Here is a 21,765-nt window from a genome sequence, read left to right on the forward strand (position 1 = left end):
GTAGATAATGAGAATCTGTTTGAACTCAGAAAGGTACCACCTTAAGCAGCTGAGACCACAAATGGATTTCTGGATCTGCTAAAACAACTCTTTGCCCATTTCTGTAAGAAGATTCTATTAGAATCAGGTCAGAAACAAGATGTGGTGGTCACAGGCCGCCATGGTAAAGCAGCCCTTCACACCTCCTGTAGTCACCCAAGCACCCACCCCTAGATAGCCTGGTAAAATAAGATTATGGGTTACTGCTGCTGCTAGACACTTTCTTGGCAGAACCACACCATGCAGAAGAAACAGACCTGAGTAAGGAATCCCATACATTCTTTTTTTTTTTTTAATCTATTTTTTTTCTTTTTTTTATTAATTATTTTTATTAACATATAATGTATTATTTGCCCCAGGGTACAGGCCTGTGAATTGTCAGGCTTACACATTTCACAGCACTCACTATAGCACATACCCTCCCCAGCATCCATAACCCAACCACCCTCTCCCTATCCCCCTTCCCCCAGCAACCCTCAGTTTGTTTTGTGATATTAAGTGTCTCTTATGGTTTGTCTCTCCCCTGATCCCATACATTCTTAAAGGTTTAGCACATTAGCCTTAGCACAGCCCCTAATCCAGTCTGACACCCAGTGGTTGAGTCCCCCTCCTGTGGGGACCTTAGAGTGCTTATGTTCTGGGGAAATCACTTCTTCCAGCAACCTAACTGCCATTGGTAGAGAGTTACAGCTGCTCACACCATTAAAAAATTTTTTTTCTTGTCAGCCTGGCCTGGGGGTGTTATAGGGATAACTGAATGGGGCATGCTTTGGGTCTCCTACTGGTTCTCTGGCATTATGGAGAAGACACCTTTCCTCTATTGACAGGACATTTAGATTCAGGGAGTGGAGCAAGTGATAGAGTGATAATGCCATTCCCATCTCTGGATGATGGCTGCATATCCTGAGTTTAAGAGAGAATTTAACTCTGGGATCTTTCCAGTCTTAAAGAAATGTGACAGCAGAGCCATGGCAAGTCTTAGGTGCTCAGAAGCTCAGAGAAAGACAGGTAAGCCAGGAGTCCAGGTGGTCAGCCTTGTGAGATCAGATACTAAATGGTCTGGACTGACTACTGTTTCCCTCAAATTCTTATTTGAAGCCCTAACTTCCAATGTGATGATATTTAGAAATGGGGCCTTTGGGAAGTAATTAGGTTTTGATGAGGTCATGAGGGTGGGACCCTCATGGTGGGACTAGGGCCTTTATAATAAGAGATACCAGAGAGTCTGCTTACTCTCTCTCTCTGTGGGAAGAAGTCTGGTGAGCACATAGGGAGATGCTGGCCACCTACTAGTTAGGAAGAGAGCTCCCACCAGAAAATGACCATGTTGCCCCCTAGTCATGGACTTCAAGCATCCAGAATTGTGAGAAACTAAATCTCTGTTGTTTAAGCACTCCCAGTTTATGATATTTTATTACGGCAGCCTAAGATAACTAATACACTATAGTGACAGTCCCCCCAAAAAAAATGGGCTTATTAAACTATTTTAAGTAAGTGGGCTTATAGGAGTCATTATAGTTATGGCAAGCATTGTCATTGAAATTAATTACTTGCTGAAAAATAAAAGATATCCTCCTCTTTTCTCTTCAAGGAATGAGATGAATTCACTATCTTCTCCCAAATGGCTACTAAAGCATGCTATCTAAATTCCAGAGTTACCCCGAAAATTGTCCATCTCTGTATCCATACCAAGTGACCCTAAGCTACGGGCAACCAGGTCCTTAGTACCATATGTTATATTTGGAATGACTTTTATTCTAAGGTGAAATTCTGTAATTTATAATTTGTTGCAATTTGAAGCAATTTTCCCATGGCTGGCTCACTCACTCACTCTATCTATCCATCCATGCATCTATATACCTATCCATCCATCTATATAACTATCTATCTATCATCTATCTGCCTATCTATCTGATCTATCAGGTTGGAGGAATTTTTAAAAATGCAAACTATCTCCTGAATTGCTTTATGAAGACTAACTTCCAGTAACCATTTTCCTGTCTGCCTTTCAAATCCCTCATTCCCTGATCTGGATCTGTCTTTCCACTGTCAAAACAGCATAAAGCCTCAGTGACCAGGCCCCCAAAAAATTAAAAAAAAAAAAAAAAAAAAAAGGACTGATGTCATTCAAAGATTGACATTTCCGTTTTTATTACTAGAATACCTTGAAGAATTAGATCTGATTTGCATTGATATTTGCCAACTGAATTATTAAAGTTTTTTTTTTTTTCTTTTCTCTTCCCTTCATCAGATTTTAACACTTTAGTCAACTGCAGACTAAGTCACAATTTAACACTCATGATTTCACAGAGCGTTCTGGGCTTTTGAATTGTCAAACAACTTGAGAAAAAACACCTGATTGGATCCATAAAATAAAGGTAGGTGAATGAAGACATAGGAAGGAAATGGCCAGGTGCTTTTTGTAAAGGAGTCTGCTTCTCACTAATGTTTCTTATGTGACATGGGGTCATTTTATGGGCATGTCTTCTGTAGGCAGAGCCATACCATTTGAGTTACCAAATGAGGTTTCTTTGTTTTCTCAGAATTAATTGCAACCTCAGTGTATGGGGAGACTTGAAAATGAATATTCTTAGGGAAGGATGAGGGCTTCAGAAATGCAAGCACATTTTAAAGGATCAAACACCATTAGACTGTAGATGGAGAAAGACAAAGTGGGGATTTCTGTGCAGTTGTTACTTCTAAACCTCTTCATCTGAAGTAATAAAAATTCTAACCACAGAGACGGGATAGTGCTTTTATATATCAAATAGTTTTAAACGTACACACCACATATCCCACACCCACACACACCAGGTCATCAAAACATTTTCTATTGATTTATTATTACACAGAAAGAATCTCAAGTGTTCCTATACTCATGCTTGGTAAAAGTAGCACACCATCCTGCCTATCTCAAAAAGAAGCATTTTTAGCGTAGGGGTTCTCTAAATTTATTGAGCATCAGCATCACCTGGAGGGCTTGTTACACTACAGATCATGGGGCTTAGAGTTTCTGATTCTTGTAGATCTGGTGTTGGGGTTGGATAATTTGCACTTCTAACAAGTTCCTGGGTGATGCTGATGCTGCTGGTTTAGGGAACACACTCCAAGAACCACTGCTTTATACTCTCTAGAGACTTTGGTTTTACTACTTATTTTGGTCAAATGGAGGACTTTATTGTCTGGCAGTTAGTCCTTTCTACTATTCAAATGGTAACAAAAATGACTACTCTAATTAAAGTCCGTTTTTTCCTTTACAGAATCTAAGATAATAGTAAGAACAACACTTGAATAATGCCTTATTATTAATAAATCATTTTTATATACATTGTACCATGGGAGACAACACAGGAACCCTGGTAGTGAGCAGGCATTATATTCATATTTTATGGATAAAAAGCAAAGAGCTTAAAGGACTTACCCCCAAATCCCCCAAAAAAGTAAACTGTTGAGAGCAGAGACTTGAACTTGGGTTTTCTCCCTCTGTGTTCTTTCTACCAACTTACTCTTTCTCTTAATTGCTTACAGTTGTGGAGAGCCTTACACTTTTCAAACTATTTACATATTCATTATCTCGTTTGATGCTTCAGAGCAAGAGCACGAGGTGGGTAGGGCACATAATATTGCCTACATTTTGCAGATAAAGCCATTATGAAAGATGATGAGAAAAGTGGCTCCTGTCATTCAGGCAGTATTTCTTCATATGCTAGGCTAAATTTTCCTGCAATATTTAGCAGCATCTGATAGAGTAGGTAAAGCATGCGATGTTCTCCTTTCCAAGTGATAAATATTCAGTGGTTCAGTATTGTAACCCTATCCTCGCCCCTATACCATTTTTTTTTTCTGGTTTCTTGGTAGACATACATTTGGAGGGAAGGGAGAAAGGGGTAAAGTTCAGGGTTACTAGTTAGTAGGAAAGTGGGGAAAGAGCTTTCATTTCTACACTTTAAGTTCTTAGGAAAGCAGCTTTTTCTGCATACAAAGAAAGACACTTCACCCCTAGTCCAGGGCTTCTCAAAGTTGAATGTGCATACAATTCACCAGGGGTTCTTGACAGAATGAATGTAGATTCTGATTCAGTGGGTCTGGAATGGGGTCCAATAGTCTGCATTTCTATGAAGCTCCAAGCTGATGTCGATTCTGTTGCTCATCATCCAAGCTTGACAGGCAAGGATCAATCCCATTTCTCAAAAATACAGTGATTTTTATTATTCTCTGAATCAGCTCTGAGTTTCTGGGGTGGAACAGAGAAATTAATATATGAAACACTGTAATAATATTTGGTGAATACTGTGTACGTTGTGGGACTTACCTAAGTGTTTCTCTGTCTAGGTTAGTTATATATCCTGCTGTCTTCCAACCTATTCTGATCTCAGAATCCAAGATGATGCTTAAAATGTGGTCCACGCACTTGCAGCACCCATATTACAACTGGTTGTTTGTTAGAAAGGCAGAATTTCAGGCCCCATCCCCAGTCCAGTGAATCAGAATCTGCATTTTAACAAGATCTTCCAGATGGTTTTCCAGTGCAATAAAGTTGAAGAAACACTCCTTTAGATCTTGCACTTCTGTGCTTACACAGTCATCATTCTGCTAATCTGGCTGCTCACCGGACTCACTGGGAGGCTTTACTCCCACAAAAATCTCGGAATTTCACTAGAAGAGACATTTTATGTGTGGGCTGAGCCAGGGAATCTGTATTTTTAAAAACTTTCTTTCTCTAGGTAATTCTGATGGTCAGTCAGATTTGGAAATCCTGTTGATTTTCTAATAGTGGAGATGAAAATTATGCCACAGGTGGCTGCTCCTGTAATAGACAGTTTATAACAGTGAATCATAGGGGGTTTTATAAAACTTACTGCCCTCCCGTGGAGGATCCTTTTTCAGGTTGACTTGACCTATTCTCTACTATTCCATACTATAAAAACCAAGGTAGACTTGAACTCCTGTCACCAAACTCCTAACCCCCATTATAGCACTAGTTATCTATAACTATATCTGTATCTGTATCTATAATATATAATATATAAGCACTAGTTCATTATGTATATATAATGTATGTATATATATACATACATTCTGTTCTTAAAGTCTTAACTGTAGGCAGTTTCTAACACAGAGTCTGACTTTTGTTTGGAATAAATAATTCACTAATTCATTCAATAAGTATTTATTGAGTATTTACTGTGCCAGGCACTATAATGAGAACTAAGGATATGCAGGGATCTGATTTCATGAGAAAATAGTAAAAAAGTAAACAAATGTTTAAGACAATTGCTCTGTGTTAACTGTTCAGAAGGAAATGAACAATTGCTAATAATAATTGGGTGATATAGAGACTATTCGAAGATCTGATACAAAAATGTGAAGATTTCAGAGCATTCTATGGAGCCTAGTGAATAACAAGATTTAGAACCAGATCCAAACATCAAGGCAACATGAGGAGAAAGGATCTGAATAAGGCTTAGACAGAGAAATTTCTTGAAATTTCTAAAACCTTCTCACTAAGAAATTAATAAAACTATTATATAGCTTTAGTTCTATAATTCTATTGTATTCTTTGGAGTTTGTTTTCCATTCACTCATGCTTTAATCACTTATTAAGTGTATTTAGTTTACACTTCATGCTGTGAGTTATTTCCCAGTAATACTATTTTTAAAAAGCCCTTACTTAAATAACTCAATTAGTTGATTGACTGGCTGAATACAATGTGCTGAGAATATCCATATGAGTAGGACATAGTTTCTGCATTTTTCTTATAGTTTCTACATTCTTACAGATCTCACAATCTAGAGATTACACATAATTAAAGTGTAACTTTGTTAGTTCTATTACATGGCTTCTTGGAGAAAGTGTCATTTTGAAGATCTTGTAAGAAGTTATGCTGGCAAAATGATGATATAGATGAGATGAAAATCATGTTTTAGGACAAAAGACCAGGATGTGTGAAGGCCCTAAAGCAAGTAACAAGGCATATTCTTGAAAAAGTAGTATAATTTACTTAATGCATTAAGCGGAGTGTTAGGGCTTTATACACAGGAGAAGAAGTTGAATGAAGGGCTTTAAGGCCATGTTAAGTAGTTTGAACTTTATCCCAAGGCATTGGAAAATTAGGAAATCAGTCAGGGTTTGACTAATTTTATACTAAGAAATAGTGTTTTTGTAGGAGGGGGAAATATCTAGTAGCAAGGGGTTCAACTGGAGAACTGAAATACAGGTGAGAAAAACATTGGTGTAGCTACACTGTGACAATGGGGAAAGAAAGAGGAATAGATTGATGGCCCATGCAGAATCAAGACAATGTGTCAAATGAATTATTGCTGGGGAAAAGAAAGCGAAAGAGGCTAGGATCACTCTCAAGTTTCTGGCTTAGACAATTTGTATCTGCTCTGTTCACAATCTCTTGGAACTTGTCCTCTAACCGCTTTGCTTCTGATCACCTTGGGTAAATGCCTTGATTCATGGGACCCGGGATTGCCCCTCTTAGCAAGGATCTAAATCAGTCTTACTCTGACATCTCCTGAGGGATCATAAGATAGACTCTAGCTGACAGCCACAGTCAAGATTCCAAAGTTAATTGTGGGTGGTCCACAGAATTATACACCCTACCCTGACTTTCTCTTGTGTAAGTAAGCCTCATCAAACGCAATGTGAGGGGCGCCTGGGTGGCTCAGTGGGTTAAAGCCTCTGCCTTCGGCTCAAGTCATGATCCCAGGGTCCTGGGACTGAGCCCCACGTCGGGCTCTCTGCTCAGCAGGGAGTCTGCTTCCTCCTCTCTCTCTCTGCCTGCCTCTCTGCCTACTTGTGATCTCTGTCTGTCAAATTAAAAAAAAAAAAAAAATCTTAAAAAAAACTTAAAAAAACCTGCAAAACCTTTACAACAAAAACAAAAACAAAAACGCAATGTGAGTCCTATTGTCTCCTCTTCCATAGCAGTTTGCTTGGCTCCAGATAAATCCACCTGCACTTGTCTTGATGAATTTCACTGTACTAATATCTGCCCCTTTCAAAAATTCTATGATTAGTTTGATCTTTTTAATATGCTTCTCTGAAAAAGCTCTATAATTTACCATTTTTTTTGTTTTGTTTTTATGATGCAGCTTCTCTGTTCCTGTTCAGTGGATTGCTCCCAAACACTGCCAAGAAACTCCGAGAAACTTTCCCATAGAGGAATGAACACGTTGATAAAGCATGCTAGAAAATCTTGCCCTAATAAGATGTTGTCATGCCCTTTCGAAGAAAGGAATGCCTTAAATGGGTATGTTGATGCAAATATAATGTAACACAATATGAGACATAAAATATTAAGACTCGTTTTGATGAGAGAGCATTTTTAAAAATCTCCCTGGTTGTTGTGTTGGGATGGATAAAGACGACATTAGGTTGTTTTCAATCAAATTATCAGTCTCCCTCCAAGTTATCACTGTATAATGGTGATATATGGATAACTAAGAATTAAAATAAATAAAAATAGTATCAATACTATCTGACACAAGATGTATCAAGAACTTTACCTTAATTCTCAGGATAACTTTTGACAAATTCTATTTTTATATCTATTAAATTGTAAAACACATACTATTTGGAATAATGGCAACAAATATTTGAAATGGTGAGATTCTGGGAGATGTGGACTCTGTAATTCATGTGCAAAGTTTATAAGTAAGCCATATTGTCCCTTCTTGACCTAAGCCTCCAAAATATCCTTGAGCACTCAAGTCCAACCTAGTCCCCCAAGGACACATCTAAGGTGGTTCATTTCTCTTCAGGATGAGTACTCTGGCCATCTGATGACAAATCTGGGTAGGGTAAGAGTGGGGTGCTGAGGTGGCAGGAAAGCATTTGTCCAACATTATGTGAATGGCCAGCACATCTGGTTGTGGAACCCTTTCCATAGCTCAAAGGTTGCTGGTGTCACTTATTGGGAGTCTCTCCAGGATTTTAAGGTTTGGAGACCAGTGATCATGTGGTTAAAGTTTATCGTGTTCATTTTCTAAATTACCCAATTGTTTTAATAATAAGGCTACTGGAAAGGAATTTGTATTTACTTGATTAAGCTATTATGGAATGACCTGTATGGGAAAAGAATGTTTCTGACCTAAATTTAAGATATTCACACACATGAAGAACTGCCTATATGCCTGCCACACTGGGAACATGTACGTATCCCAGTACGTATTATGGTATATACACTAGTATATGCTATTTTGTATATTTAAAACCAATCCACGAGTAAGGCACTTAAAAGAAAATATAGCAAGATTTCTCTTTATTTTTCCAGTCTTTGAAAGGGAAAATGGTATTTTAAAAAGTAAAAAGAAATAATAATATGTGTTTAAAGAATAAAGTATATTAAAAAAACCACTAACTTCATGGTTTCACACGAAGATGCTTGCCTATATTCTTTTTTTTTTTTTTAAGATTTTATTTATTTATTTGACAGAGAGAGAGAAATCACAAGTAGGCAGAGAGGCAGGCAGAGAAAGAGGGGGAAGCAGGCTCCCTGCTGAGCAGAGAGCCCGATGTGGGGCTTGATCCCAGGACCCTGAGATTATGACCTGAGCAGAAGGCAGAGGCTTTAACCCACTGAGCCACCCAGGCGCCCCAGATGCTTGCCTATATTCTTAAATGTATCATTATATATGCTCTCTTCTCTGCCTAGGATACTTTCACTCTCTTCTTTTCTTGGCCTGGTTATATTCATCCTTAAGGTCTTAGCATAAGCTCCCCTCAGGGGAGCTTTGCTGACCTTGCAGATTTTGCTATATGGCCCTGTTTTATGGTCTTATTGAATGCTATAATTTTTCTTTATGCTGTATAAATCTAATTAAGTGGTTATTCATGCGATTATTAGTTCAATGCTCTGCTTTCTTGTTGAACTATAAACTCCATTCATGCAGGGACCATGTCTATCTTTCTTTTCATTTTGTTCTTTAACAAAGGGAGCTTTTATGAATATTTTTTTTTTTTGGCCAAAAGAACAAATTGTGAGATGGAGATAAAGATTAATCTGAATATTATTCTGTATTGGTGAATAACATATTTTAAAAATAATATACAAGTAAGATATTGAAAAGAAAATAGACCAAGATTTTTAATTTATTTTTCTGATTTTTGTAAAGGGAAAATGGAATTTTTCTCATATGCAAGAAACAAATGAAAGCCATCAACATAAAAGGTTGAATCATTATTCTCACTTAAATTATTACTATATGGTCAAGAGCCTTTATCTGTGAAGTCATCAGTTTGATTCTTCCACATCTATATATGACAAAGATTAACTCAAAGAACCTTCTGGAATGTCCATACAAGAAAACCATAGAGAAAGAATGTCCTCAAGCTTGAACTGCAGATCATATGTTCTCTGTGTGAAATATGAAGTCATACTAATTCTAACGTGCTAACTAAAAAGAGCTGATATTAGTTACATGCAACACATACCTCTGGAAATCAACTTAAAGAAATGAGTTTCATTTAACATTATATATTTTTCCCGAACTGATGAGGATAGAGTCTAGGTTATATATATTAATGATTAGTTAGTCTATAATATTAGAAGAAAGACAGATAGGGCTAGAGCATTCATGGAATTCAAGAGTATCATCGGGCAAGGATTCAAATTTGGAAAAGAAGTGAAAGGGAAACTCTGACCAAATAATTAAAACCCAACGTCCAATGAGAAATGGGATTCCAGACACCCTGCAGTCCTCTTAGCTCCTTCCAGAACAATGTTTTGCCACCTATCTTATCAAATCACAAAATATTTCTCAAGCAATAGTTTTATATTCCATATTGATGTCAAATCTAGCTTTTTCCCTGGACAAGAGAATTTTACAGTACCTCCTAAGTTGTTCTCAGCCTACAGGGCTAAGTCCTCACTGTGCCTGAGTTTTTCGGGTATAGAAAGCTACTGACAATGCAAAAAACCTTTGTAGAAATGAAATGCATAGAAACTCCTTCTGTAACCCTGGGCAATCCTGATACCACGTGAGGCACACTCGAGAAAGGGACTTCCTCTGGAATGTGAAAAGAAAGATGGAGAAACAAAGTTAAATGAAGATGGGAGCAGCATTGCTCACAGAAGGGAGATCAAACACTCCATAGAAAATACATGTTACGGTGCAATTGCCCTCTGGGAGTTACAGGATTATGAAAGTCTAACTTAATTAAGGGAGAAAATAGGTCACATTTAACAACGACATACGTGACATATCATTTGATTATGCAGAATAACTGGAGAGAAGAGAAAAATCAAGAAATCAGAAATATAAGAAAAGCAACCATGGAATTCATCAACCTGTTTTCCTCCTTCTAAATCAGGTGTATGTACATACGAAAAGATTTACCATTCTTAAAACTTCCCTCCTTAAAAACTCTTGGAGTATATTTGAAAAATGAATCTCAATTGTCAAAATAAAGAGAAACAACCAAATTAAAAAAAAAAAAACTAAATCAAGAGACAATAAATATTCTTCTTCTCATAAAAATACACCTTTCACCGTCTTTCCTTTCTCCCCCTTGTGTTATCAAATGGCAGGTAATCAGGTATGTGTGAACCCTGCATAGAATCTTCCCCCTTTCATGGCTCAATGCCCCTGTGGGGTCGAGCTAATTACAGGTACATTTCCTCAGCAAGGCAGTCACACTCTATACTGTTGAAGGTACAATTAATAATTGAACAAAGCTCGCTGGATATTTTTGCTCACATGGCCATGGATTGCAGGCAGTTCTGCTGTCACACAGGGAGCAGAGTCTCTTCCTTGAGTGCCTCCAAGAAAGGTTTCATGTTATAGACTGAAAAGGATCATTGCCTGTTTCCAAATTTGGAAAAGAAGGGAAAAAACCCACGTAAAACCAAAAAAAAAAAAAACAAAAAACCTCAAAACCCCCACAATAAACCTAGTTTCCCTTATAGAACAGTAAAGGCAAGTTTTCTCTCCTGTTACCAGGAATGTGATTATGATCAGGTGGTTATTTAGGTCAGATGTGAAAGAGATGAAAGAGTGGGCCTGGAAATTAATACCATTTGGAGGGGAAATTGGAGTTTGCCCTTGAGTTTGTGAATGCAGCATGGAGCTAGTTTTGCATGTGACAGAATAGAATTTGACCCACAGTGAGGGCCTAGATAAAGGAATATAGAAGAATAAAGTTCTTTCCCTTGAGATGTATTTAGGAACTTAAGGGACACTATCCTCAGAGCCTCATGGGGTCATAGGTGAGTGCAGAAAATCCTTGCCTGTGCCCCAAGCCATAGTCTTGAGCAACGGTCTGCAAACTTTTTTAAAGGGCCAGATAGAAAATATTTTAGGCCTTGTGAGCCAACACATCTTCGTTGTAACTACTAAACTCTCCTGTTTTAGAACAAAAGCACCCATAGACAACACGAAAATAAGTAAGTATATTTATGTTTCAATAAATATTTATGGACGCTCAAATATGAATGTTAAATTTTTTGCATGTCAAAAAATGAAATTCTTCTTTTGATATTTTCCAACCACACAGTCATTTAGAAATCACTTTTAGCTTATATGCAGTACAAAAGTGGGACAAGCAGGATTTGGCCCACACACTGTAGTTTGCAGACCCCTGGCCTTACTATTGGAAATCCCTCTGAGTACACTGATTTTTCAAGTTGATTTTGAAGTGTCCAGCATTCTCTGAATGTATGTAAATGCTACCTTTATTCTGGAAGATATGGTCTATTGCTGACTTTAAAACACCATGGATATCAGGTGAGTCAGGATTAAAATAAGATATTCATTATTATTAAAGAGTTTACTAGAGTTAGCTGTGATGATGTACTCTTCCGAGGTCCAAACTGGAAAACTCTTGAAACTCTGATTCTATCTCATTATTTTTCTGAACCCAAAGGATAAAAAGCATGTATCTTTGGGTTCAGGTCATGAATAACATTTCCCCCTGAAAATAAAAAAAATAATAATAAAAATTTTTAAAAACCCAACTGCTTAATAGTTAATAGTATTGGTGAGTATACCAAGAGAAAGTCTTTTTATTAATTTAATTAAGGAATTTATAAACAATTCCTTGTTTATAAGTTGAATCTAATCTATCTTTCTCCCTTCTTCCCTTTTTCTCTCTACCACTTGCTCCACAAAAAGAAATAAGAGATTATAATATATTTATATAGATGTTTAAATTAATTAGAAAAGGTGAGACAATATAAAAAATAATGGTAAGGAAACAAGAGGAAAGCAAGAGCACAGTCTCTTTATGAATTTGATGCCATAAAATCCCAGGGTTTGTTTAAAATCCATTTTATTAACGTATGCTTTATAAATGATTTCCTATATTCTTTTATAAATGGGCAATAAATTTGGTTCTAAGGTTAGTAATAGTCAATTCCATGGACTCATAATCATTTTTAAAAATTCACTGAGTTTATGCATAAAAAACAAACCACTGAGTAAAAAAGGGCACTAGAGATACTGAAAACAATGGGGAATTTCCTCAAAGGGCATTTTCAAAAGGAAACTGGAATAAAATTAATAATCTCTCAAAACAACATTATAGAAAATTCAATGATTTTAAAAGATATTTTTATAACATCTTTAAATATGGGCCAATAGTTTTTATACCAAATAGTCATTCAGTAAAAACGATCCTACACTGGAAAGGAATAGGTGGTATGGGATTGGGGGATAATATAATTCCATCTAGGCAGAATGTGTGCTGGATGTTTAATTTAACCCATGGGAAAGGTGTGTGATATCCAGAGATTCACACTTCAGACAGCCTTCCATATGCATTTTTTTCCATGTGAAGTATAAAATGGCTCTGAGAGGAAATGAATTTGAGGTTGATCTTCTAAATAAGTGCCTCATTTATTGCTTTTATATACTGTTGATAAATGACAAGTTGCATGCATTAACAATTAGGATGGGTTCTGAGTGACACTCTCTTAAGAAAACAGAATGCTTTAATAAGAGTAGCGGCCAAAATGAGAGACCATTCCATAGGCTGGTCCAAAATCACCTGAAAAATTAATTTGAGAGCTAGCATGACCTGAAGGCCCCTATTCTCAACCATGAAATACAGATTTTAAAGATGCTTTAAGCAAACACTACCCTGGTTTTTTAGAAATACCCCAGGATAGCTTCCATGTATGTCTCACTTTGCACAACGATTTTGTATGGTGTTCATTCCAAATTGACTACATGGTGTTAATCAAATCTCTAAATCCTTTTATAAAGTAATTTTAAGATAATATTAGATATAAATCAATTAAAAATTGAGGGCTATCTACCAAAATAAATTACATTTTATAAGAGTAATTGATCCATAGCCCCTCTTTCTGAGAAATCAAATAGCAGGCCCTTTTCCACAAAGACTGTGTCATTTGTAAAAGCATGGTGTTGCTTATAAGAAAATGTAATCTGTAGAGCAGGAGAGTATGTAGGAAGCTGACCCAAGTAATTTGATAGAATATTTAAGTGAAGTTCAAAAAGCATCAGGGCCTGAGAATTCAGTTATGGCGACAGTGCTGGGAAGGGGGAGGGGAGGATGCAGAAGACCTTTCTGGAAAAAGTTTATCTGACTTTTACTGAATTTGCATCAACAGTTAAGGACCCATCATGAGCTCATGCAGCTTAGTCCATGCCTGATGCCCCCCCACAGAGCCAGATGCCAAGGACAAGACATTAGAAATCACTAACAATTTTGCATTATTCCTGAAAGTTTCTTCACAAGGTGTGACATATTAGGAAACTATAGTTAAAAAGCAAAGCAAAACAAACAAACAAACAAAGAAATACAAAGAGCTAGGTAAATTTAATTCATTTAACATATTGCCCCAAGATGCTCAAGCACAAAACTGTCATAGATTTTAGACATAATACTAGGTCATTTAATGCATTTAACTCTTCTATATTTGTTGCCTGGAGGTGATGTTCTATTGAAAATGAAGTAAGAAATGGTTGTGCATTTTATAAGATGAACACATTGGCAAAGACCAGGGAGGACCAAAGTAAGTCTTATGTTGCAATTGTATTAGTGTTTTAATAACCAGATACATGCTTGTCTTTCTGAGCCAATGGAATCTCAGAAGCATGAGGATATCTTAAATGATATGTAGTATTTTGAAGAGTAGATGGTTACTTACCAGTTGGCGTAAGGTGTCTCCAGGTGATCACAGGTTCAGGACGGCCATTGGCCATGCAGACCAGGGTTACATTGCTGCCCTCATTCACAGTGACATCCGAAGAGATGTTGGAGATCTTTGGTGGAACTATAAAGACAAAAGCAAATGGAACATGTAGCCATGCCCTAAAACCAACTTTGCAGCATTGGTCCATGCCATTGGAAATAGCAAATCTGAGCTAAATGCTTTTATGACTTAAACCATTTGAAGTTTTGTGTTAAGAAGCCAGGCTGCTTTAAGACCTCCTTACAGACTCAGCAGATGAAAAGCATGGGCCTTACTATAAGGAGAATCTCTCCAATAAGACCAGGTAGTGTAGGAAGTTCACAGAGGAGTATAATGAAAGTGTCTTAGCTCTTATTAGAATAGACCTTATCTGGATATTAGAGAACATGCACATTTATACATATTAATAAATTTTTCTTATCACTACATGGTATCTATATTTATTTTCCTATGCATATAAAATGAATATTGTCCAATCTTTTCTCCAAATGTCAGGAAAAAAAAAACACTATTATTTAGTATGAGTTGCATAGTTGTGTTCTTAAGATGTGGTAATACTTGTTTACTAATAATCTAGCCACTTGAGGCAGCCATCAGGGAATCCTAATAGAAAGTCTCTAAATATCACCTTGCTATGTGACAGAGTATATGACACAATTTAGAGCGTAAAAACTGAATTAATAAGGCCTATGTCACAGACATTACAAAAATAATACTATTATTCCTAATGCTTTAACCACTACTATTATTTTTTAAAATATTTATTTATCTGAGAGAGAGGGAGTGAGTGCATGAGCAGAGGGAGGGACAGAAAGAGGGGGAGAGGGTGGAGGAGAGAAATCTCAAGCAGACTTTCCACTGAGGAGGAAGCCCCCTGTGGGGCTCAATCTCATGACCCTGAGATCATGACCTGAGCCAAAACCAAGAGTTGGTCACTGAACCTACTGAGCCACCCAGGTGCCCCTTACTGCCACTATTATTAACAATTTAATAATGGCTAACTTTAGACACTTACTATATGTAAGGTCCTATGTAGAGTACTTTATAAGTATTATATCAGTAACTCCTTATTACAGAGAAATGATATCCTATGAGGATTTATTTACAGGTGGGAAACCGAGGTATAGATGGAGCTACGTGAGAGGCAGAAAAGAGATTCAAATCCAAGGAGACTCCAGGGCCCACACTCTTCAGCAATACTTGAATGAAACTTCATCTTCACAATCCAGGCTACCAGATGGCTGAAAATGATGGAAATTACTTTTTGGTGGTGTGAGAAATGAGTCCCTGAGGACTAGCTGTACTGCCGCCTGACTTCCTTCATTAGTGTTCAGGGCGGCAACATTAGATCTCATATTGGTAGGCTTAAGTGGAAAGTGAATTACTCACAAATTTCATCACAGAGGTTATACACTGATTACAAATAGCAGAGTTTATGGTTTGACTGTGATTTTTCTTTTTTCTTTTTCTTTTTTTTTTTTTTTGGTTTTAGATTTTAGTTGCTTAAGCTGTTCCTGAGCAAGTATGTGTCAGGGGGAGAGAGGTGAACACGACAGCATAAAGGAGTTCAATAATAAAAGACTTATTTTTTTTTCCTCATTCTTTCTGCCCTGTAGTGACGAGTAACATGGGAACATTTTTTGCCTGTAGAAACAGCTGTCTGACAACCATGTGACCCCTGAAGATCTCTGTTAGGAGACATGGATGGTACTTGGGCAAATGACCAGGTCAGAGTGGAGGAAGGAGGAAGTGAGAGAAGGACACTTGACAGTAGCATTTCTCTTACAATGACATCTTACAGAGCTTGTGGGTAGAAACCAGTAATTCTAAATCAAACCCAATGGCAGAAATGGAATGTGGTTGATTTCTGTTATTTAGCAGTATCTATCTATAGGGTTTCTAGTTCCCTTTTATCTACTGGGGTTATGGGTCTTTTTCTCATTTTCGCACACTGACTTGCAATATACCCTCCCAGGCTTTTACATTGAGGACCTAAAAAGTTATACCCATTTTTTAAGGAAGAAGATGAGGCACAGAGAGAAATAATGGCTTGTCAAGGGCAATCCCATCACGAAATATGGCTGGGCTTAGAATTCAGGGCTCCTGAATGTCCAGTTGTTTTGTTGTTTAATAGTCATCATTTTTAATTCCTAGCTAAATAAGCCAGTGTTCTGAACATCTCCAAAAAACTACAATAAACTAAAAATCTATGGTCGTGTTCAAGAACAAGATTTAGACATCTTAGGCATCTTCCTCAATAATATAAAATCTGCAACACGAAACTATGTAATAATTATAAGAGCTCATATTACTCAGTTTGCAGTTAATTCTGAATTGCAAGACAGGCCACAGAATACAAAGGAGAAATACAGATGTGTTTGGACTTAAAAAAATGTGTAGAGGGGGAGACTTTGTATTTCTAATATGAAAATATGCAAATTTGCAAAACAGAAAGGATCTCTGGTGTTCGAGTTCCCAGTGAATTATTATGTATGATAAAATTTATTCATAATTACCTCTTTTTATAAGAGGAATATATATCTAAGGACTTTCCTTTTGTGTGTCATGCAAGTTGAACCACTTGTTCAGTGTTACATACACAGGTGATGATAAAGTTAAGAATAAAACAGAATAACTGAATGCAAGGCTATGCACTCAATATGAAACCATATTGTTTCTTTTAATTAAGGACAATATACCTAGGTCCTGGATCTCAGATACTAGAGATTCAGAGAGTGTTTGTGTTCAACAGTCAGAAATTTACTCATGGAGACATTATATCTCACCCTCCTCTGGGTCAATAGCATTGGGTTTCATTCCATTGTCTATCTTCTACATCATTATATTTTGTATCAGTTTCTTCCTACAACATTTATATCTGATGCAGTCATTTGTTCTAGAAATAAATCCTTCCCTAACTTCCATGTTATCCTCTTACTTTCAAACTCTTTGTTTCCAAATTTCTTGAAGGAATTGTTCTATGTCACATCTTCTTCCATTCACACTTCAGCCTTTGGTGCAATCTGGATCTCTCCTTAACCTCCCTTAACCTTCCTGCTTTCAGGAAGCTCATCAATTTGAACCATATTGTTTCTAGGTCCTGTGAGCAATTTTGTTATTATCTAATTTTCCTCTGAAGTATTTGACTCTGTTGACTATGTATTCCTTCTTCCAGTCCTTTCTTTTCTTGGTTTCTAAGATGCCAAATTTGACTGTTTTTTTTTGTTGTTGTTGTTTGTTTTTTTGTTTGTTTGTTTGTTTTTTGTCTTACCCCTCTGGCCAGTCTTCCCAGTTTAATTTTTAGACTTACTTTGACCCATTCCTTAAATATCTGTATTTCTGAAATGTTGATCACTGTCCTCTTCCTTCATATCATTCACTGTGAATGACCTCATCTACTCTCTAGCTTTAGAAGTTAAGGTTATATTATTGATAACTCCCAAATCAGTATCTGCAGCCCAGATTTTTTTCATGACTTTTACCACCTATTTTCCAATCGACTCTTCTACATTTGTGTCAGATACCTCACAGATACTCAAGATTCAACATACTCAGAACAGAAATCATCATCTTCCTTCCCACAGAACACCTGTAGTCTTGTTCACTATCTCAGGCAATGGCATCATCATGCAAACAGTTGCCCAGGTAAAAGAGGAAAGTTATCTCCCTTGACTGCTCTCTCTCCTTTACTTCTCCCATGTAAAAAGTTTCCCAAATTCTGTAGTTTATGCCTTTTAAATCTCTCTCAGATTCATTCATTATTCCCAAATCCTACTCCCATCAGCCATAACCATTTCTCTTTTTGGCCTGAATTCTGCAAGTGCATTACAATGAATTTCTTTGCCTCTAGCCTTCCTTTCCTCAGGCTCACTGTCATTCATTCACCACACTACAATAAGAAGTTTTTTCCCCCTAAACTGCAAACGTGAGTATAATATTCCCTGATTAATTTCACTGCCCTCAAGAAAAAATTCAAACTTCTCAATATGAATTAATACACCATTCATGATTGGCCCCTGGTTACATTTTTAGTCATATGTCCTATCCCTTTTTATTGTATCATCTAGTCAGATCAAACAACATTTGGTTCCTGTTTACTCCCAGGTATTTAACAATTTTTTCTACATGGAATATTCTTTTTCCAACCCTTCATGTGGTCAGCCCTTTTCTCCCCTCAGGTTTCAGCTTGTCAGGCTGTATTCTTACTTTTTCCAGGAAGACTATCCTGTCATTTACCACCCTCACCCCTAACCCCACCCTGACCCCATTCCTGACTTCAGATTGGGTGAAGCATCCCTCCTGTGTTCTCACAATGAGCCCTCTATTTCTTCACCACAGCCTTGAGTGGTCATTGCTAGATTACTTACTTGTGCTTGTCACTAAATGGAAGAAGGCAGATGAGAGGACCTTTGTTATCTTTTTTTAAAAATTAACATATAATGTATTATTTGCTTTAGGGGTGTAGGTCTGTGAATCATTAGTCTTACAAAATTCACAACATTCACTGGCACATATCCTCCCCAATGTCCATAACCCAGGTACCCTATCCCTCCCCTTCCCCAGCAACCCTCAGTTTATTTCCTGAGATTAAGAGTCTCTTATCGTTTGTATCCTTGACCAATGGATCTTACAGACCATAGCATTTGGAACAGGTGGGTTGCTCACAGAATGCTTGAAAAAAGAAATCAGTGAAAATCAGCCACCACCCCTACTCCCCTGCCTCAAATCTTCTGAGTTCAAGGAAGTCGTCCCATTGAGTTTTTGTCAGAAAGGAGCAAACTTTTATTTTGAAACTGTAAAATACAGCTTTTGTCAATATTTCTTTAGCTACCCCTCTAACCATCTTGTTCACTCCCAATTTTTTTAGCTCTTAATAATTATTAAAAAAACTAACCCTGGGCCGAGAGATATTTGTGTAGATTAGGAACATAGGAAGAAAGATAAACTTCATGTTCAACTTCCTGAATTATAGACACTTTCAGAGTTTGACTTTTTTTTTTTTTCTATAAGGAGTCATTCGTACATACTTGTATGTATATATATAAATAAATATAACCTTTTTTTAGTTTAATGGTTTAATGGTTCTGATAAGGGAGCAGGAGGCTGGCTGAGGACAAAGCAAAAGCTGGCACCTTGCACCCCCTCTCCACCCACTCCCCTCGGTAATATATGTGACATTCCTCAGGCACCCCTGACTGCCATAAAGGAGAAACAAATAGTTAATTTGCAGAGATCACAATCCTGCAAGACAGGAGTCTCCCTTGATTTACCAATGGCCTAGAGATCTACAAACAAAGAAGTTACCTTATCAATAGCACAATTTCCAGAGGCAAATAACTCAGTTCCTCAAACCCTAAATAAAGTTAAATTTCTTCTAAACCCAAATCTCAGTAACAAGGACACTTGATAGGAGAAATGTGAAACTTTATCTCTAGATCTCCAAGATAGTGTCGAGAATCATTCTCAAGCATATGGCCCACTGATATACATCTAAAGGGTCTCATAAGAAGATTTTTACTACTAGTAATAAATAGCCTTTCTTCCAACAATAGCTAGCCCCTCAAGGTCCTGGAGACCTTGCTTCCAAAATTCCTTAGAGACTAACATCATCCCCTTTGTCCTCACCTACCCAGCTCCTGTGTATATAATCAGCTACTCCTCAGGATAGCGGAGCAGCAGCTCTTCCTGACCACGGGTCCTGTCCCCGTGCTTTAATAAACCACCATTTTGCACCAAAGATGTCTCAAGAATTCTTTCTTGGTCATTGGCTCCGGACCTCACCCCACCGAACCTCACCTAGGTTCTAGACCTTCATCAGTTCCTAGTTTCCCACAGCAATTCACGCAGTCTACATTTACACTGTCACTGGTAATATAACATGAAAGGGGCAACGCGAGGTTTTTATTCTATTACCTCGTAAAATCTTTATAAAGATTCTGGGAAGTAAAAAGTATTCTCATTATTGCCATTTTACAGATGTGGACATAGGGCCAAAATGGGTAGAAATCACACAGCTAAGTAATTATAAAGCTAGTATCAAAACTTAAGGTCTATAGATCTCCCAAACTTAATTCCTCCTCTAGATCATATTCACTTTTGCAATAGTGGTTCCAAATAGGGTTTTTGCTCTATTTTAATTCTCAGTAAGGATGACTATAGGAAATACTTTTAATAAGATAATCTTATTTGCATTAGTAAGCATAAGTTGTTTATTTATCAAAACCACTGTAATACTGATCTATGCTCATGGATCATCACATATTCTGGATATTTTCTTTTCTTCTGGAGTATTGCCTAATAATTTTTATTCAGAGGATATTAGTGTGACTTATTATATTTCCCTAAATGTAATGCCATTTATTTGATGTTTACAACCTATTCAGTTTTAGCGATCTCTCCAATTTGTCTGGATTATTTTGTTTTTCTTACTGATTAATGAGAGCTTCTTAAAACTTAGGGAATTGACCTTTTGTTGTCATATTATTTGCAATTTCCCCAATTTGTTCCTAACTTCTTACTTTTATGACCATTTTTATTATGTAGAAGTTTTATTCTTTTTAAAGGTTTTATTTATTTATTTGACAGAGAGAGAGAGACAGTGAGAGAGGGAACACAAGCAGGGGAAGTGGGAAAGGGAGAAGCAGGTTTCCCGTGGAGCATGGAGCCCGACGTGGGGCTGGATCCCGATGCTGGGATCATGACCTGAGCCGAAGGCAGACAATTTAAAACCAGCGAGCCACGCAGGTGCCCCGAAGTTTTAAATTTTTTTGTTGACTTTTTAAATAATTTCTTCCATTGCTTTTGTGCATAGAAGATACTTTCCTAACATAAAATCAGTTAAATACTTATGACTATTTCTTCTTTTTCTTTCAATGCTTTTTTTTTTTCAGTTGCACTCTTTAAATCATCTGGAATTTATTTATGGCAACAAATAGGTTTTTTTCCCCCTCATGATGTTTTAGTCAATTTCCCCAGCAGGACTGGTTAAATTATATAAAATGTATACGTTATTTTGGTGTTCAGAATTACCGTACATAGCTCTACCAACCTGGCCAGAGCAGTATTTCTGGGAAATATATAAATAGAAACCTTACTTCCCTTTCCAAGTAATTGTATCAAAATACTTTAAAATATGTCATTAATCTTTTGGACACCACACTATTACTATGTGTCGCTAGTCCCAAAATCAATTGTTTATTAGATGAACACTTCCTAAAAATGTTGAGTGAAAAACATAATGTAGATACCCCTTTTAAAGAACACTAGTAAAATTCATTATTCAAAGGAATTCTCAAGGTTCCCACTGGGGGGTGGGGGAAACAAACCAAAAGGAATATGCCGTACCTAGTAGTTGTAATTTTTAAATCTGAATTACTAAGTAGGTGATATTCTTTCATTGAAACCCATATAAATTCTGTGTTAAAGAATGTACATTTTGTCCATGCAGTGCAAATTCAATGACAGTTTCTAAAATAATGCCAACCACCAGGTATACGTGTATACATGGCTTCCTTCAGCTGTGCAATGAAGTAGCAGTAAGTAAGATTATGACACAGTCAAT

The 21,765-nt window shown here is 37.0% G+C and overlaps 1 protein-coding gene across 2 annotated transcripts in view; it reads right to left on the bottom strand.

Annotated features, from left to right (window-relative positions):
- Positions 1-21,765, bottom strand: part of LSAMP (limbic system associated membrane protein) — a gene marked incomplete at its 5' end in the record, with an annotated part of 646,638 nt that overhangs the window by 209,467 nt on the left and 415,406 nt on the right. For both annotated transcript variants that reach the window (XM_080815635.1, XM_080815634.1), the window contains one exon: positions 14,160-14,285. In XM_080815635.1, the coding sequence (XP_080671761.1) occupies positions 14,160-14,285 (126 nt within the window). The remainder of the gene's footprint in view (positions 1-14,159; positions 14,286-21,765) is intronic.

This window comes from Martes martes (assembly GCF_963455335.1).
Source record: "Martes martes genome assembly, chromosome: 1".
Classification (NCBI taxonomy): Eukaryota; Metazoa; Chordata; class Mammalia; order Carnivora; family Mustelidae; genus Martes; species Martes martes.